Source organism: Pseudochaenichthys georgianus, chromosome 7, assembly GCF_902827115.2.
Source record: "Pseudochaenichthys georgianus chromosome 7, fPseGeo1.2, whole genome shotgun sequence".
In the NCBI taxonomy this organism is placed as follows: Eukaryota; Metazoa; Chordata; class Actinopteri; order Perciformes; family Channichthyidae; genus Pseudochaenichthys; species Pseudochaenichthys georgianus.
In genome coordinates, this window is record NC_047509.1 from 22,711,615 (window position 1) to 22,731,775 (window position 20,161).

A 20,161-nucleotide genomic window follows, 5' to 3' on the forward strand; every position below is an offset into this window, starting at 1 on the left:
TGTCGAATTACAATGGGGAAAAGTGCTATCATTAATGTTATTAGTAAATCCAGTTCTTCATCTGTTATGGAAAGTCAAAATGTCTGCTGTGAAAAACCACTGGCGCTTATATTAAAACACTACATTTGTTTCATCATGTCTAGTGGTCATGTCTGGCATTGTTGATTATTGGTCATTTTTGTAATTGTTATCATAGTTAAATTCATAATAATACAGTAGTTTTGGGTTATCAGTTAACTTTTATATTATTGTATTACTGGAGTTTTAAATGTTAGTATGATACCTTGTGTATTTAATTACATTCTTTGTTACACTGATAATAACAACATCTCCACACAGTTGAAATTCAGTTTAGTTCAGTTTATTACGATCACTGTGAGCTGGGGTCCACAAAACTGTGGACAATGCACTTATATACTTGCATAATAACCATACATTGCAGACAATACAGGGGAAGATTACAGCTCAAGACAGACAAGACAAGCTCATTAATATGTGTAATGCTAGAAGAGAAATACATGAGAATAAATATGTTGGCATACGTTTTTACAGCTTTATTTAAATAATTTAACACCTATTCCCAATAGAAACAATGTAAATGTCGAAGGGTTTACTAAACATGATAAATGGAGGAGTTAATATTGGTGCTCAGGCTAAATTGGTGATTGTTATTATGCACTGGTGGTGTTTGGTGTCTCACGTGTTGCAATGACGGCTGTCCCTGTTATTGGCACTGAGGGTTGCCTGTTGGGAACCCCCTCCTTCAGGGGCCCTGCTCAGTCTCCCCCTCCCTCCCCCTCTCCTCCTCGCTTGGTATTCTGAGCGGGTTGTCTGCAGCCTTGCAATTTCACTCTTGTTTATTATGGCGCAGGCATACGCGGAGAGATGAATTCCGTATCCTGCATGCGTGTCTGTCTGCCTGTGTGAGTGTGTGTGCTGTGTGAGGTCGCAGCACATGCTCAGTTGTGTCTATAGAGGAGCTCGCGACGCTGAGGTCACAGCACAAACTCAGTGAATACCTCTCCGGAGCGAATGCGTGCTTCTCCATTTTGAGCACCTAGAAATAGGTGGGAGAGGGGAGTTAAATCCAACGAGCATTATACAGAAAGTGTCACCACCCAACCTTAGGGCTCGATGTCAGAAATGGACGATTTGTTCAGTCCCCGGAGGTAGGTTTTCGATTATATTCTCGTGCTTTCTCTCGCCGTTATTACTAGCTGCGTGAGTGTTGTCTCATTTTCACGAGTCTCGTGTCCAACGGCATGATGTTTCCGAGTTTTCCACATCGTTGTCATTGTGATAACCGACTGTTTTTGTGTCGGGGAGCAAGCGAGCGAGTGTGCACGTTGTGTCAGTAGCCGGAACATTGAATGCTTTTGAACATGCAGGCTGTCATCGCAGAGCACATACCGTTGCGTTTGCGCTGCAATAATAGACATGCCGCTGCATCACACCTCTATGAATACGTTACTATCAGAGTACAGATACATGCATCTTGTGTACGATGCATCCACCATTACGAGGCTGATAAATATGCAGCCAGTCTGCTTATATGACGGTGATACACCCGGAGATGCTAACCTTACCCTGGCTCCATTTTGCAGCTCCTGTTTACAATCGGGACGACATGGCGCATGCTGCTCTGCACACAAAGCTCTGCCGGCGGCTTAGCTGTGATGTGAGCACGCTGCCCGCCATGGTAGTTAAATACCATCAAGTTGGGTCTGTTTTGCTGTGCTGCAATTATGTCAGTGTGCCACAGACTCGCGCCGTGATTGGATGAAATTGATAGAGGGGGGCGGGGCCATCCTTGATTACATACACACAGAAAGTTGACCAGACTGTCACGTTGTTGTTGTTTGGGTTTAATAAGTAAGACTGTAATTATTCGGCAAGACTGTGTCCTTATGCAGAATTAGATCGGACTTTGTTTTGTGTAACAACTGAGCATGTTTTGCAATGTTTATTGTGCTAGGCAACAGGCTTTTTGCAGCTTATTGTAAGTAGAAAAGAAAACAACTCAAATTAGTCAGTATTAATACGTCTTAGATGATGCTCTATGACGACATTAAAAGACTGGATTCTGTATCATTTCTTCTTCCATGTTTGATTGCTAAAAACTAAAACTATGATATTATATCATGTTATTTTTGTTGCACATATAGCCTAATAATAATAATAATAGTTGGTAAGTTTGCCTCATCTGTAGGCTGCTTCTGTTCAAGTATACCTGCAGTCTTTAAGCAAACTCCTGAGAGCTTCCTGCTGCGATACATCTGTATTCTGCCTCCTCTCTTAGGACCTGTGCAGCATTCCTTCTGAATGGAGGCCGTCTGGATTTGCCTGAGTAAAACATGGCTGTTCTTATTCTGGTGCACAGGTCCTCGTTTGTCATCCTTACAGTCTCCTGCCAACAGACTTGGCCGACTGCACATTGTCAGGAACACATTTGTAGAACATTTTCCTCTCAGCACGAACGAACACAGATTCACATTCAGGTAGTCCGTAGACTACATGCAGGCGTTCATTCGGTGAAACTAGTCAGCAGTGTAGATAAAAAGTATATAAAAAACAGGATTATGTATTTTTTTATTCAAGTTTCGTTCAAATGTAATCAATCCATAACAATTATAGTTAGTTATTAGTGGGCCTGCATCTGCAATTTATATCATATTGATATATTTCTCGATAAATCGTAAAGTTCTTTAGTCTATAAAAGGTTTAAAAATATCTATCAGTGTTTCCCAAAGCCCAAGGTGACATACTTCTTTTTACCACAACTCAATGATATTTTGTTTACTGTCATAGAGGAGTAAATACATCAGAGGAAGTTTCATATGTAAACTTTTTGTTTTTATTAAACAGATGTATCAGTTATTAAAGTAATGCAAATTATTTGAATAGTATAAAACAAATCTATTTTTTTTCGTAGCTCTGGATTTAAGTGTGTTAGTTCCTTGCTACTGGCAAGTAATAACAATTCCTAAATGTTCAGTTAAATAACAGCAGGAGAGATGCTGCTCAAAGTAAAGCACAAGTATTATTACATATTTATAAAAACCTTCAATATGGAATATATAAAATGCTGATAAAAAATGAAACAGTCATATTTATCAGCCCTATTCATTGCTGCAATATCGCGCAGCCTGCCAAATTGCCTTACATTAAGTTAGCCTACCGGGAATGTTTATAACAAAATGAAATAAAGTATTTCGGCATGTTCTGGGTCAGCAGGCGTTCCTGGCAGGCCCAGGGTCATTTCCTGCAGGTTTCTTGTATTGGCCTTGTTGTGATATCATCAGTGCCGGTGTCTGTCAGCCATAGTTCATAAGAGTATATGGATTACTCCTCTAATCGCTCTCCTCTGTCTGTGAGCTCTGTTTAAGAAGGGAGAAGGGGAGTTGGGTCAGAACTGAACCTTCACAGTGTTTAGTGGTCTGAGGACTGTAAAGAGTCCAGAGGGCTGCGGCCTCTCGGGTTTCCTCCAGTTCTCCGTGATGGAGTGCGAGCTTCTCGGGGTGCAAATCACGCTGACAGATTCTGGGCCGCCCTGCACTTGGCTGCATAAAAATTGGCGCTGTTACCTAGGCAACAGAGGGAAAGGCTTTTCAAAAGGAACATCTTGTCATTTTCTTTAATCCACTGCAGCTGGAGATTCTGAACACTATTATTAAATTGCAGTTGCTATGGCTACCAACATTTGTGGCAGCAGCCACTCGCCCTGCAGAGCCAGCTCCCCCCACCTCCACCTCTTTTAAGGGGATTCTGTTTTATTGCTGCATCCACAATATCAGGCCTGTAAATTTGCTCCGCTCAGCTCGCTGTGCAGGAACGGTCGACTGGGAATATTCTCCTGAAATCTTTATTTGCTTTACAGAATAAAACACTATATGCTTTTCTCACATATCTGAAAATACTTCCACAGTAGGAGGTACAGCCCTTGTCCCCTCGCTCTGTATCTGATCCTGACCAGGTCATGAAATGTTCCTTTTGCTGACATTTTCTTGTGAAGTTTCAGTATCTAAGGATACCCAGTTGTGACTTTGTAGTTTGTGTTGTTTAGCTGATTCAACAGGCACAATGCAGCCAGACTTCTTTCAGCTAGCCTTGAAATGTTGCCAAGTAAATATTTAGTTTCAATCTGCTGTCTTTGTTTCTTCTCAGGCGACTAAACAGCACACAAGGGGAAATCCGAGTGGGACCCAGTCACCAAGTAAGTCATTGTACAGCACACATCAGCCAGCTGTTGACTCCAGAGATGTCTCTATTGTTGTTGAAGACAGCTTGCAGCAGCCTCTTTGCTACAAAGTTATCTTGGATTTGTGCATTTTATTACCACAAAGCATTTAAAGTTCTAATCCCTTAATTGCCATTTAGTCTGGTTCATGGCATTGCTTATAATTTAAGATGTAGTAATATTATAGTCTTGCCACTCAGCTTTACCACAATGTATCTGCAAATGACTTGAAGATCCTGATAAATGCTGTTTTAGCAAGTTTGATATAGTCTGAAATGTATTACATTTAAAACTTCTTATCTTAATATTAAAATAAAAATAAAACATTAGTTTGATCAGATAATGATTCCAGTTTGTATGTAATACAATACGTCACTTTCTTTAGTTAACCATGATGGAATCAAGATTCTTTAAAGCAGACGCATTTAAATAGGAATTTGCATTAAGTTTGCATTATAGCTTTTTACAGTAACATTTGCATCTGCCAGCCAAAGCTGTAGTTAAAATGTGGTGTAGCTTTATGTAATAACTGTGTATACTTATACAAACTTGCTTAAGGTTAAAACATATTTATGATAACACTTCATTTTGGCAAGTTTTGTTCCATGTTTATAGCAAAAGGGAAAGTGATCTGAGTACTGCGGCTCTGTGTTGTGTTAGGATATTGATCACTCAATCATTGTGACTGTAACTTGTCCCCGCTGTCCCCACCTCGCCTCTCTGTGAAAACTTGATGACAGGGAGTTGAAAGCTGATACTTTTTAAAAGCTAGCTTGCTATTTGTAGTGTGTCACCTTCTGTCCCTCTCCTTCTCCCTGGACATAATTAGGCAAAGCTCCCCGAGCTACAGCCTTTCCCCTCTCCTGGGGGCCAGGCCGTGACCGAGAACGAGGAGCTGGTCTGGATGCCGGGGGTCAATGACTGTGATCTTCTCATGTACCTCAGAGCCGCAAGGTGAGCCATTCAGACAGAGGGGCCAACCTGCTAATCTAAGGCAAATCATCAATGAAGTTCAAGATGGTTATTTCAAAATATGAGATCCAAGCTCTCCCTCACTGTATTGAAATAATAAGTAAATACAATACTTTCAAATATCAAAGAGTCAAGCACTGTGTAGGAATTACCATAATGATAAAATACTTTTGGGAAACTTTTCACTACCGCAATAACAGGAAAACCTTCTCACGACATTTTTTGCACAATAGAACACATTAAAAAAAATTAAAATAAAGTTTGAATAGTTACATGTTTACGGAAATTCATGCCGTCTACATCTTTTCGGGTTGTAAAAAAAAGAAGCTAAAAAAACGAATTATTGTTTCAGTTAAGTTTCATTTAACCATATTATTATTTGACTGCTTATTTTTGTTTAAGTTTACTATAATAACCCTGCTGGTGTGGAATATTAGTGCTAATTATTAATGTTACACATCATCAGGTGTATCACGGGATAAAATCATGATAAAATCAAGATGTTGCAGTGAAAGTTGTACTATATGTCAACAGGTTTCTCTGTTAGCATTTAGTCAGGGGCCACAGTGTAATACATCACTGTGTCAGACAGTTGTTGAAGTTGAAATTCAATCAATATTATCCTGTCAATATTTATATCATATTTGTGTTCATGCTTACCAGTTTTGTAGAGACCCTTATTGTGTTAAATGTTTCTCTACACTATTATACTGTGCATTGTTATGTGCTTGATATCAAAGCCTTGCTCAGTAAAAATGTTGAAATGGTTTATAGTTGCTGGAACAAGCCAGCCATATACTTTTATAAGAACAACACAACTCTGCATTGACCTCAGTGCCCGTTGTCATGTTGACTTGATGTGTGTTGTGTCCACAGGAGCATGGCTGCCTTTGCAGGGATGTGTGACGGAGGCTCAACAGAAGACGGGTGTTTAGCAGCCTCTCGAGATGACACTACATTAAACGCACTTAACACTGTAAGTAGCCATGCAAAATATCACAAGTGTACATAATAAAAAACAGTAAAATGTGGCTTCTGAATTACAGAAATTCCACCGTTGTGTTTTATCTATGATGCAGCACTGCAGTGAGGGGAATGATAAGACCCCTGAGCCTGTAGAGTAGCCCCCTGTAGCACACCCAGCCGAGGAGGTTCGCAATACATTAGACATAATGAGAGATTTGTCTGTCACATTGACAATGAATACCGAAGAATCAAGCACAAGAAAGGGATTAGAATCATCATAAACAGGGCATTTATATTCCGTCTCTAAACTAGAAAATTAACATAGCGGACAGGTCACTGTCTCTCGACCTTCATCTCTATTTGCAATTCCAATGAGTAATGCTTGTTTATTTTCATAAGAAGAGCTCCAGCGCTGCATGTTTTAGCAAATTGAATGTGACACAGGGCTTAAAGCTACATGGCGATTGCCTTGGTCACTGCGGTGTTTACTTTCAGTCTGGTTCTTGGGTCTTTGCACAGCTTTTTCTCTTATCGCTCTAAGATCTCGCGTAAAATGTTAACCCATTCCCAGATATAAAATCAGCTCAATGAACTGTGTCGGTAAAGCTAAAATATTATCTTCCAAAGCCTTTTATACATTTAATTTAATTATGTATCAGAATTACAAGCTGAGCTCTGTTAAGTGCCTCGATAAACATGAATCTGTTGTCATCTTGAAATGTACTTATTTAAAATAGTTATCACCCTAATAAATCTTATTTCATTTCATTGTACAATATTACATTCTGTTCTTGTATATATCATATTCTATTTACATGTATATAGACTTCTTGCACTATTTTTTTATTGTATTTTTGTATTTTATTATACATGTTGCATCGTTGAAGGAGCTCGGGTCATAAGATTTCTATTACCATTTCTACACTGTAGCTTATGTGCATATGACATTAAAACCTTTGAAATTGAAATATTTTGTTGTGTTTATCCTCAGCTTCACGAGAGCAGCTACGATGCAGGAAAAGCTCTCCAACGCCTGGTGAAGAAGCCCGTACCCAAACTGATAGAGAAGTGCTGGTCTGAGGATGAAGTGGTAAGAGAACCTCACCTTTTAATATGGAAATGCATTAATATGGTGCTAGACAACATGGAGTTATGGATATACTAAAGCAATGAAGTTTGTCTGATGTTGGTATTAATTGCGTGGGTGCCTGCTGTCCGTCAGAGCTGTCTTTGCGTCTTTAGAGGGAGCTGTTGAGAGAGAGTTTAAACAGGCTGCCCTTGGCCCAGTCTCACTAGACATCAGTAAAAGCACTCGTCAGTTTCCAGCTCCTCTAAGGCCCAAGAGCAGCTGCATCCTGTTTATCAACCACAGAATAAATCTTGAGTGTGGAAGCCTGGAAAAGGGAAAAAAGATTGAGCGCTGGTAATGTTAGCCTCCATTTGAATTTAGATGTGAATTTCACCACAGCTGTTGAAGGGTTGAAATCAGAAAATGGCAGCCCTTCTTCCCGATCAGCACGTTGTGAAGCGGGTGGGAGGAAAGTGCTGGATAACACCATGTCAGAACGGCTGAGAGCTGCTGCTTTCGACTTGATGCTTTATGACACACTGCACTACATGTTAGTACACACAATCCTTTTTAAAGATAACACTGCTGACTGATCGGACTGAAGATCTTAGAAAACACAAGGCTGTGTTAGTGTTTCCTCCTCCTCTGTGCGAATTTCCACTTTGATATTGTTTGGTAATGCTGACGCTTGGCAGTCTTTTGTTGAGCTTTGAATCCAGCAGCTCAGATCCAGAGGAAGTGAATGGGTGTATTTATCTTGTAATTGAACTGGATGGGCACATTTGAATAAAGCCAGAGCTCACTGCAGGACCGCAGCGAATCACAACAAATTAACTCAGGCATCCTTTTCTCGGATAGTTATGAGTTTGCCTTTATTTATGCATACTCGCCGGCGCCGAGCGTAACTGCTGCGTGAAGATGATCAGAGTTCTGAGCGGCCATGTTGATGATGCTTTACTGCCACGTCCACCACAGCAGGTCGACCACAGACCCCAGCCAAAGGAGCACAGGGGGGCTCAATAGTAGGAGCTGTTAGTCAATCCAGAAAATAAAGCGGTCACTTCAGTTATTCACTTATGGGTTTTAGAACTGTCCTATCCAGTGGGACATGCGTGCTGCACAAATTATATAAAAACAATGACACTATTTACATTACTTTAAACCTAGTTTTGATTTATGGCTGACATGTACACAACAATAGTAACAATAGACATAGCATAGAACATGTAAATTAGCACATATATGTTTTTTGCCATATCCTGTGTCCTTTTTCTACTTCATATTAGAACAGAAATCACATGTAAAACAAAAGAAATATTGAAATTTAGATTAAATAATTTTGTAAAATGTGTAGAAAAACTTTATTAAGTCCTTACTGATCATTTTATTAAAAGGAATGCACAAAATATGGCACTGAATAACTGAAAACCAAACCGCATTGGCCTAAACGTTCCAATGGTTTTCATACAGAATAATAATTGTAAATCAGATTTCCGTGTTAACTACCTTGTTTTTTTTATTTGCTCAATGAACTACACATATTTTTCCCCTCCATCCCTACAGTTAAAATACTATGTTCATATTATTGCAATATTATTTCACTCAATGACGATTGTGTTATTGCCCAGCCCTGGGTCCTCAGCATATTTAATTATTTCTGTTACTCGGGTCAAGGTGACTCCACCAACACTTCACAGAGGGGCTTCATCTTGTTCAGACAGCATCATGTAACTGAAGTGGAGGAGCTGTTGTGTGTGTGAGAGTCCAGTACTCTGTGTTACCCATGTTCAGTGTCTGGAGGCTCAGCAGGCTGTTGGTGCTCCACCTGCCCCACAGTGCCTCTGCCGGGGGGGCAGCAGCGTGTCTCTGTCCGGCCAAGGACGAAACACACTTCCCTGTGATCCGATCACCAGTTGTGCCTTTTCAGCCCTGCAGCCTTGAGGGACAGGTGTACATGCAGCACCAACCCTGACACACTCTCAGAAACCAGCCCTGCTGCTCTTCATTTATTTATCCGCCCTTCCTCTTTCTCTCCATCCCTCTCATCCCCTCCAGGACGGGCTTCATTATTCCTGCCTGCATTCCTTCAGAGATGTGAATAAAAGTGACAGCGGGGGCTGCTGAAATGACAGCATCAGCCTGTCTGCAGGGTCACTTGTCACCCTCCCCCCTTTGACTTCTCTTGCCACCCCCACACCACCTCTCATGTGCAGCTGCTGCCACATAGCACATCATCTGAACTCTACCTCTAAAACATTTCATAATTTAAAAGGAAAATAACTCCCTTTGCAATTTCTAGCTGTTTCATTTTTGTGGGAGTGACAGAGTGTTGAAGGGGGGATTCTATTGCATTGTTATTGTCTTCTAGCAGGCACAGAGAATCATTTCAATTCAGTAAAATGTGCTGCTTTCACCAACGGATCGATCTTTCATTGTGAGATTATTATTACAACTTTCAGAAATTGAAAATCCATCACCTTGATGTGAGCAGCACTCGGTTTCATGCATCAGTGATGATTATAGATTACACCAAAGAACAATATCTCAATTGTTACAAAACAAATTAATATAAAACTGTAAATATTTCACCCGGATCATCTAGAGCAGGGGTGTCAAACTCAAGGCCCGGGGGCCAAATCCGGCCCGCAACTTCATTTTATGTGGCCCTGCAAGAGCTTGCAAAGAATATAATACGTTTATTATACAGTTACATGCCGCTTTACAGAAGCACGTTGCCAATAAACTACATGTCCCACAATGCATCTCATTTTGTGACATGCACACTGAAGAGACTTGCAATTATTTGCCCTAGACTTTTGCCTTCAGACGTAGTTCATTATGAAGTTATTACCCTATCCGATAATAATCCAATGCAGAGGCAATAATGTAATATAATACATTATTGTATATATGTTACATATTTATATAGTCTTAAAGTTACAACCGGCGCTTTGAGTGCAACGATAATGCTAATGTAGCCCGCGATGAAATTGAGTTTGACACCCCGGATCTAGAGTCTAACCTCCTTGTAGCTGTCGAGGCTAGAGCAGTGTTTGGTTTAAGCACTACGAAAAAAAGAGAAAATGTAATGTGTTATTATACCAGACATTCAGACATGGAGTAGTCCTCTGCTTTTTCTAAAGTCTAACGGAGAGCCGCATTCCCACAACAACACTGTGTTTTATCAGAAACCAAATCAATGCTCACTGCCCACTCTCTTTCCTTCTTTTGATTTTGCAATTCTCTCAACGGCAAAAAATACTATTTTTAAACCGGGAACCAAAAGCACTTAAAGTGAAAAGCAACAAGTTGTTTATTAAAGTTGTAATTCAAGCAAGCTACATTTATTCATTATGTATTCTATAGGTATAGTTAAATATGTTATATTATATACAGCTGCTGTGATAGACCTAAATACCTACTGCTGTTTCCACTGCCTAGATCTTCTTTATTTATTTGTATATTTAAGTCTTTTTTTTAAATATGCAAAGTCTCCCATGTCCACCTCTTTACCACACAAGCCTTCCTTTATCATCTCAAATATTATTTTTAAGTTCAGTAAGTTGATGAACTGTGGTTGAATAAAACATTTATAAAAAAAACAAAATATGACCACAAATGCATTTAAATATAACCTATATACTTGTACAGTATTAAAAAATGATATCTAATATTCGACGCAAATATTAAACCTTAAATTCTCACCTAGCCTCAGGTTCTTTTGTCTGATGTTCAAGCCATAGATCTTAAGATATGATTTCCCTTAAACTCAAAGTATCATATGACTTGATTATTCTCTATCGCTTGTTTATTATTTAGATACAGTCTGAGTGTCTCAATAAATCTCCCCTCTCCATCTCCTCTCCCGTCTGAATAGATAAACCTTTAGTATTACATCTTCTGTATTTGCAGACTTCGCGAAGGTCACTGAAGGATTCCTGCTCTCTTTACATGAAGCTGCTGTCAGCCCCGATTGTAAATAAGTGGTGCTAATAATGCATCGGCCAACAGGAGGTGCCATATAAACAATGGGCAGCAGCCTCCTCCTCGCTGTGTGTCGCCATGTCAGAGACGGAGGGGCTGATCTATGACTGCTGCGGGGCGGCAGGTCTATTCCTCCGCCAGCTGCACCGTGCCACGGCTTATCTCCGCCTGCGTCTTTAGCTGATGGATGACTGAAGCAGGCTGCCGGCAGCACAGAGGCGGGAGGGGAGGGAGGAAGATGAGGGGAAGGCAGAGAGTAGCGGCCCCCCAGTGGCTGAACACAAGCCTACAGACCAGAAAACACACCGCACAACCGAGAACACCACAGGCAGATAAAACACAACGCCCCGCATCCCCTGCTGCAGGCTGTGGATTATTTAAAAGTTAGATGAGCAGCTTTACTTGGCTGTTTCTCGTCTGCCGAGGGAGCGTTGTCTGCTGCATCAAGGATGTATTGTCAACAGTGCATTTTATTACCCTTATGGTGCAGTGCCAGCGATGCGTTTTAGGGTTGTTTAGTAACTAAATAGCAGGCAGGATGGGTGTGTGCTGGAATTTCCTGTCACCTCTTATGTCAGTATGAGCGAAGGAAAGCAGAGGACGTTACTCTGCCTGCCTTAAACTGGCAGTATGTCTTCAAGTTTGGTATTTGGTAAATATAAAAACAGGATTTGTTTGTTGGTAAAAGCATTTTTAATCAAAACGTATAACTCTTGAAACATATAAAAACATTTTCTAAACATAGGTCTTTGTTTTTATTTACAGTGTCAGTGCAAAGAGGATGTGGGGAGTCTAGAGTCATTGCGGCCTCACCTCTCTTCTTAAAGCATGTTGTGATTTCCTGTCGGCACACCGTGGCTAATCTTCACTATCTGATATGTTATAACAGACGGCAGTGTGATTTTCGTTGCTTTTGGCTAGTTGACTGATTGTCCTCCACCCTCGGGGTTCACACACTGCATGCTTTAAAAAAGGTCAGCCTTTAACAACAAGTCAAGTATAATAGCTCCATATTGAGTGAAAGTGGCTTTGTTTGCCGTTGGCTGGCTTGTGTCTGTGTTTTCATTGAATGACATTTAGAAAGGAATTATGTTCCATGTCTTAGCCTGCGCCCTGTTGGTCGTCATGATACCATCTTAGCGCGTTTGTCTGCTTTATCTTAACCAGTTTTACAACTCCCAACAATCAACTCTGGTGCAGGAAGTGCGCACACACAACAATGGCCTATTGAATCATTTTTTTCTGGACCTCCTCCTCCTTTTATATGTCTCCTCTCCTGCCTCACAATAGTGCTCTGTTAGTCTCCGAGGGGAAACTTGGGGCGGGTGAAAAGCGCCAGCTCCCTGGAACACACTCGCAGAGAGAAGCCTGTTGTTTTTGCTCAGCGGATGGCCATTTGGTAGCGCTTCCACCCAGCCCCCCCCCTCCTCATCCCATCGTTCCCTCTCTCTCTCACTCTCTCTCCCCGGCCCTCTCAGCCCCTCCTCTGCCGCTGTGTTTCCTAGCAACGCAGGGCTGGAGCAATAGGAGCAGGGGCAGAGCGATTCAGGGAGCAGATTGGCGGATGATTTATTAGCTGGGCTGTAGAGCAGTGAGCCCAGGCAGCTGAAATGGAGCCTTAAACTGGAGCCGACGTGTGGAGAGGGGAGGGGGGAGCCAGCGAGAGAAAGAAAACAGAAGAGAGGGGGGAGGAGAGAGGGATCATGCACACAGCTTCTCTATGGAGACAGACGCACAGGCTGTGTAAATAGTACAGTCAGGGAACATAATTAAGGGGACATAATTAGGACAGACACACAGGCTGTATGGGCAGGTCTAATCATTGACTAGTGCTGCCGTCACTGCAAGGAAAGAAATCCAATCGCACCTCCTCTCCAGTTGTAGTGCTTCGGTGATGAAACCAAACTCAATCCTGTCAGCAGAATCCCCGTCCGTCTTAAAAAAATAAGCTACCTCTGAAAATACTCATCTCGAATTCTTTCTCTCTCTCTCTCTCTCTCCATCCTTTGTACCTATTTCTTAAAAAACTACATTTTATAAAACAGTCATTATCTACGCACTTAGATTCAACTTCATGACTTGTATTGGCTGGAAAAGGGAGCTGATTTCTTCAAGTAAATGTTTACTTAATGTTGTCATCGCCTGTCAAAGTAGTAATGTAGATCCTCTGAATCTCTGCCCTTCTCTGTGGAACTTTGACTGACAGTCCAAACGGTAATCTGCTCCTCACCCCTTCGAGTGGTCGGATATGGGTGTCGGATGTTTTGGGGGGAGCACTTGTGTTGGAGACGGCTCCATCTACTGGCTAATCAACTGCTACACCTTCAGTCTGATTAATGCAAATGAACTGCTGTCTCATGTAATGAGGACCGGCTTCTTCTATTCAGCTGTCAGCTGTTAAACGTCTAGATTTCATTCAGGCCTGTCATTTTGGATTATTTAGTCTGGTTTAACTCGGACTACCTTTTATATTTTGTCCCTCACCATAAGGCAGTAAAACTTTAAAACGTGAGACTATTGACATTGTTTGTGTAATTGAGATAAACACAGTCATTCCTTCCTGTTGTTTATATAGGTCTGTTTTTCTCGCCTGTAATTGTCCCTCCTAAAAAGACAGTTGTGTTTAGCAGCTGGCTGTGTTACTTCTGTACATTTGGCCTTTTGTTCCCCATCAAAATCTGGGTATGTAAACTGTGGTTACATAACGCACTGTTTATGGCATGGAAAATCTCCTGTCCCTCAGGACACACTCCGTGTCTGGTTTTCCTTCTCACTTGTCTCTTTCCACCATGTCCGAGACCTTTCTCCACACAAATGGTATCAGCCTGCCTCCCCTCTCCGGCTGGCAGCTAGTAGAGTTTGTGCCTCTGTGTGCGTGCTTACCCAAAGCTCTGAATGCATTTAAAGGAGTGCTGTGCTTTCTGTTCCAATGAAGTGGGCAGTTTTGGTGTAGTCTTTGTAACAAACATGGGCCTGGTTTTCCTGTGTGGGGGTAGAGACATAAAGCCTGCTCATGCTGTGTTAGAGGATCAAGAAGAGGCTGAAATGAGCGCTGTGCTCGGCACAAACATGAAGCACAGGAATCCACTCCGTGTTTTCCAGCCTGCTGCGAACCAGAGGCTCTCTTGCAGAAAGATCACATGTAAAGCCTTCCCCTTTGTAGTGGAAGAGCAGAGAGTGACAAGCTATTTCTTGCTTGTAAAAGAAAAGCAGGAAAAAAGCGATTTAACGTCAGAGACATTGTGGATTTTCTCCCTAATTCTTCCTATATCTGTGGCTGGACGCAGAGGTGTGTGCCCTGCTCCTTGAGGACTTTTATCTGCTTTTTGCTGGAGTTACTTGGTGGAAACGGCTGGCTGAGATCACTGAGAGACGGGGCTCGCCTCTGGAACAAGAAAGTAAATCTGTTGGTTGTCTGCTTCGCTGGTTATGAATGTTTTCAGCCTCCGCTATTCATGGCTCGCGGTCTGTGGCTCTTAAAGGAGAAGAAATACATTTAGGTAGTTCAGCTTTTTGCTATTTATCCATTTGTGATGTTGTTTTTGTGCTCAGTGAGCTGAGGTGGTATATGTTCACGTTGCCTTTTCCTGGGAGATTAAATCGGATGTTATAAAGTAGCAATTTCTGTCATCATGCCTTTCAATTCCTTTTACTCATGTAAGGGTATATTTGTTGATTTTCATTTTTGACATGTTTCCTGTGCTTTTTAAATTGCCAAAAAATACAGACGTAAATAGAAACTGTCTAGCATGCACAGTGAGGCATCTTCATGCTTTTAAACTCTCAAGTTTCGGCTCTGACTTCAACTTTGAATTTGTACTAACAACACATTCAACATGTATACTGTCATGTATGTTTTTATATTAGATTACATTTTCTTCAACAGTTTTTTCTCTCTAAATGAAAAGATGGGCTTAATCTCAGCGTCGCACTCTGCTTTACTTGTCATTTCCTCTCTCGTTTTGCTCTGACATGGCTGTGTTTTCTCCAGAGTTTCAACGGCGACAGAGGTTTCTCGATACACGTCAAACCTCAGACGAGCAAAAGGAAAACAATGTTTTTTTGGCGTGGTGTCAGCCTCTAACTTAATGTGGTTGCAGTTTAGCTGACTTCACGGATACTAACTGGTCTCTTTTTTCCTCCCTCTTCCTCTGTGAAAAATTGCAGAAGCGCTTCATTAAAGGGTTGAGACAGTTCGGCAAAAACTTCTTCAGGATCCGGAAAGAGCTGCTGCCCAACAAAGAAACGGTACGACCTTTACATTTTGTCTATACTGTGGAACTTTTTCACTGTGTGTTACATTTGTTTTATACCCACTAAACGTACGAGCTACATGTGGTTTGCTCGTAACTAATGGAAGACGCAGGCAGTAAAAATGTTTTAGTGATCATTTGAGCTGTCTTCTAACCAGAGGCCTTATTGATAAGAAGTCCTTCCAGCCAACAACTGAGATGCATCATTGTCGGATCTAGCCTTAATGCTGTGTGTGGAAAAAATGGCGTTATACCTAAAAAGAGAAAAGGCTTCATTTTCCTTACAGATGCCACTGGAACTACACGCTGAACATGAATTAGCACCCTCTGTTAGCAAGTAGTAAACAAGCTGTGCAGATGTGATGTGAGCCACTGTGTTAAAGCAGATCTCAGACCTGCTCGATCTCATGATTGTAAGTGTTTCAGCATCACTTAAGACTTTAGGAGTAGTTAAGGTGTAGCATAATGGCTCTCACAAGGATTCAAACGCAGGTTAACATTGGAGCCTTTTGAAGTGAATCGCAGTAACAACTTCTCTAATAGTTGTGCTGAAAACCTTTGTATTTTGTATGCCAAAGTGGCAACTTGAAGATCAATTATCGAGACTGAAGACACACGCCTTTCTTTATAAAATCCAACTTCCCTCACTTCAAAATGGTGTTGCTTTCAAGAGTAAGTGATTGTAGTTAAAGACCTGAAAATTAAAACTTGTACCACTAATGTAGCATTGAGCACCTTCTACTGTGAACACAGATTATTGTGTGCTTAACTATCTGAACATTATAATCTGTGTTGAGCATTATACTTCTTATTTCCTGGTAGTTTTAAGAACACTGACAAACATTTTGTTAAAGCGGGGAGTGATTCAATATCTGCTGTGCTATGAGGAACTGTTTGTTGTTCATGTACACGGGGAGAAGGACGTCAGTGTCACTCCTCTGTGTGTGTGTGTGTGTGTGTGTGTGTGTGTGTGTGTGTGTGTGTGTGTGTGTGTGTGTGTGTGTGTGTGTGTGTGTGTGTGTGTGTGTGTGTGTGTGTGTGTGTGTGTGTGTGTGTGTGTGTGTGTGTGTGTGTGTGTGTGTGTGTGTGTGTGTGTGTGTGTGTGTGTGTGTGTGTGTGTGTGTGTGTGTGTGTGTGTGTGTGTGTGTGTGTCCATGTGTCAATCATTACTGAACTGTGACTTGTTTCGTGGTACAAGTGGGTCAAATCCAGGACTAGCAATCATAAACAACAGCCAGGCTTTTCAAATGTGATAATCGTGTTGGAAACAAAAACATAGCAACCACCCAGACTGTGTTGTTGCTATTCAAACGGTCTTGCAACATTTCACTAGTATCTCTTTCTCGTTATATCTGCATAAGGAGAACTGTAAGTGAGGTGTTTGGTTTTGATCTCTACTACTAAGGAAACATGCTGTATATGTTTGATGTTCTGCAGAGTCCTCCACACCTTTGACTAAGCTGTTAAATTATTCCTAGCATTTTGATTCATAAAGCAATGCAGACCTTGCTGTTTTCTGTCGTGCTGCTGCTGCTGGAAGTGCACCCATACAGCGCTGACACACACATCAAAGGAAAATACGAGGTGTTTGTCATACTTCGTGTCCTCGTCTGCTGTAAGCTGAGGATATGTCGGCCCTGCTCCTCAAACACCCCCTACATTTCATGTCATATTTTTACTCAAAAATTCTTTACTGTCACCTCCTTTGTGCTACATGCTTTATTCCTCAAAGCCAATGTGAACCTCTTGAATAAGAGATTAAAGTGTACGAACACAGTTTCCTCAAAGACGTTTCTTCAATTATTCTTGCTGGTTTTGAAATATACGACTAGTCCAGTTGATTGGCTATAAAGGTGGTATTAATGTAATTCAACCTGGAGGGGGAGTCTGCTTGGCAGGAGAGGTAATAGACCTCCTCCAGGATCACAGCCTGCCACCACCACAGAGAAGAGAGAGATTAATTTCCCCCCAACAAATGGAAAATAAACTGCCCTTTAAACATATGAAAAGAGGAGAAATGGACTGGGAGAGCATGGGGAGGGTAGCAGCGACTGGGGGAGAAGGGGTGAAGTGGGGAGTTAGTTCAATGAAGACACTGAAAAGACTGGTTTAAAGTTTATTTTGTTCTGTGTGACAACAAAATAAACTGTTTCTTTATGATTAAACTTGCTTTTGTGCTATCGTACTGATCTGACCGACTGCCAGTCAATACCCCGAGGAAAGCTCTATTTATTTTGTACCTTCTCAATCCAAAATCCTATCTGTGAAACATGAGCACAACAAGCTATTTTAGGTCCTGAGATGTTCCCATTATCTCCAGTCACAGGCACGCATTTCTGTCATTCCACTGGCATGCCAAGCCTTCAGAAAAGAAGCTGTAGCTGCAGAAAAATAACTATGTTCCTTCCTTAAGTCCTACACAAACCACTGTCGTTGAGCAAGAGCGCAAAGCATAAAACCCTTTGTGCTGAGTTCCAGAGGTCCGGTACTGTGTGTCTGCCCCTTATTTTCCTACCACTACCCCTAATAGCCGCGCTGCCCCTGAAGTGCCAGCGCGCCTGAAACACCCGGTGCCAAGGGTAAGCACCCCGCGCTGTGTAAACACACCGGGCCTGACTAGCACTCAGGAATGCTTTATATAAAGTCACATAAAGGCCCCGAGGGGGGAGTGGGTGTGTCGTCTGACCGTCTGCTACTCGCTTTGCTGCCACCATTTCCTTCAGAGAGGACGTCATGCAACATGAGCTTCCAGTGTTTAAACAACTAAATGTGCTGAAATGGCAGATCCGATTGCTCCACTCCTGATATTTTCACTGAGGAGGTTTTCGGGGAGAGCAACACATGGTATTTGCAGAAAACATTTGTATCAGTTTCAGCTCCTTCTGATACATCTAAACAGAAGAGTTGATATTTGAAAAAAGATTTACAAAGTGTTGGCTTTTCAACTGTCGATAGGCCCAAACTTTTTCATTGGTGGAAAATGTTCCCAAGTTAAATGTTAAGAAATGAATGTTGAATAAGGATTGCATAAACTTTTTTGTTTGTATTAATTTGTTACATTTTTATAATTTTAGGGACAAGGCTTTTGTCAGTGTCAATATGGATCACTGATTAAAAGAAACCTCAAAAGTCAACTCATGTCTAAAAATGTATTCATTACAGCTAGTGTTTTCGTGTTCTGTGAGAAGTGTTACAAGTTACATGAAACACGTACAAGCAATTTATTTACTTTCTGTTCAAATATCATTGTATTATGTATTTATAGATCATAACAATGTTTTACAATGGCACGCAGAGCAACCATAATCTAATAAACTCCATAAAGCTTTTGTTTTATGATTGTAAATTATTGTCGATAGCTTTGTGCATGCCCGAATGTTTATCAGTTCAGTTTCCCCCGAGGCTCCGTTCCTGCATCCTGTTGTTTATTATCTCGTGACTGCTCCTCTAAAAATATGAAAGTTCATTCAATAAATTGGTACAGAATAAGCATAAGCACAACAAATGTGATATTATTGTATTCAAGTCATACTTTGTATAATGATAAAGTCAATATTTATTAAGAAAAGTTTAGTTATATTCATCTATATAGAAATATAACACAGTTTTAGTAATACATTCACAACATCAGCTGCAAGTGATATTTACTATAGGACGGGGGGAAACCTTTAGTGCTGCTGTTTCCTGCCAGTGGCAGTGTGTTAGAATGGTTCGTGTTAACGTCACTAGTCAAACAAGTGTGCTTAGATGGCAAACAGTTTAATAAAACAGCTGGGAAAAGCTGAAAAAATGACCCCTTCATTTTTCAGTCGTACTTGTAGCAGGTGACGGAACAGGTCGGTACACGAAGGGCACTGTGACCGTAGAGCATGTTAATAATTTTAAATTAATATAGACGACCCCAGCTTTGAAATCGTGCCTTGCTTGTGCTGAGCGGCTCTTGCAGCATCTTATCCTCTCCCCTCACCCCACCCCACCCCGGGCCCTGTCATTTACAGGATGGCCGACAGGAGAACAGTGTTCCCAACACAACCTCACAGCAGATGTTTGCCCCGGTACAATCTGTACAAACGTCAAATTGAATCCATTGCCATGTCCTCAGCTCCGAGCCAGAACCTTGGGGATGACTGTGATTATAAATACTTTGGTTCAAACACTAATTAAAGCAGCTACAAACTACAGGGGCCTGGTCCATTTGGCAGCCGCTCTCATTAGTGCGACAGAACGTTTCTGCGTTTGGTAAATGATATAAGTTGTTTAGGCATCGAAATCGCTTTTGGCAGAAAGAAGCTCAACCAGCACGTATTGATGTTCTTTTAGCGACCACCGGCAATTTAGCACAGCAGAGTGTGTAGCCTGATAGACGGAGAACCGGGGCTCCTTGTGTAATTGAGTTCTTTGGTAGGCTCATGTTGTCGTTTTTGGGGGAACCACCTTATCAGCAGAACACGTAGGATCAACCCTCCAGCAGAAAGGCACTGTTGCCATCCAATCTGCTTTCATTGGCAAAAGCGCTTACAGCAGGAACAGGACGAGTGCTGATTCTTCAGCATGTGCATCCCTGACCTGTGAAAGCAGAGCTTATTCAGTCGTTCTCCAGCAGAAAGGCGCTGCGCAGCAGGGATGGCTGTCTATTTAAACGCTGTTCACACGCACTCTGCTCCATAAGCCAAGGTCCTT

General features: G+C 41.5%; 1 protein-coding gene across 1 annotated transcript in view; it reads left to right on the forward strand.

Moving 5' to 3' along the window:
• Positions 1-20,161, forward strand: part of rerea (arginine-glutamic acid dipeptide (RE) repeats a) — a 93,838-nt gene that overhangs the window by 60,178 nt on the left and 13,499 nt on the right. Inside the window, 5 exon segments of the mRNA XM_071203800.1 lie at positions 4,165-4,213; positions 5,067-5,191; positions 6,086-6,185; positions 7,167-7,265; positions 15,396-15,476. Coding sequence (XP_071059901.1) covers positions 4,165-4,213; positions 5,067-5,191; positions 6,086-6,185; positions 7,167-7,265; positions 15,396-15,476 — 454 coding nt within the window.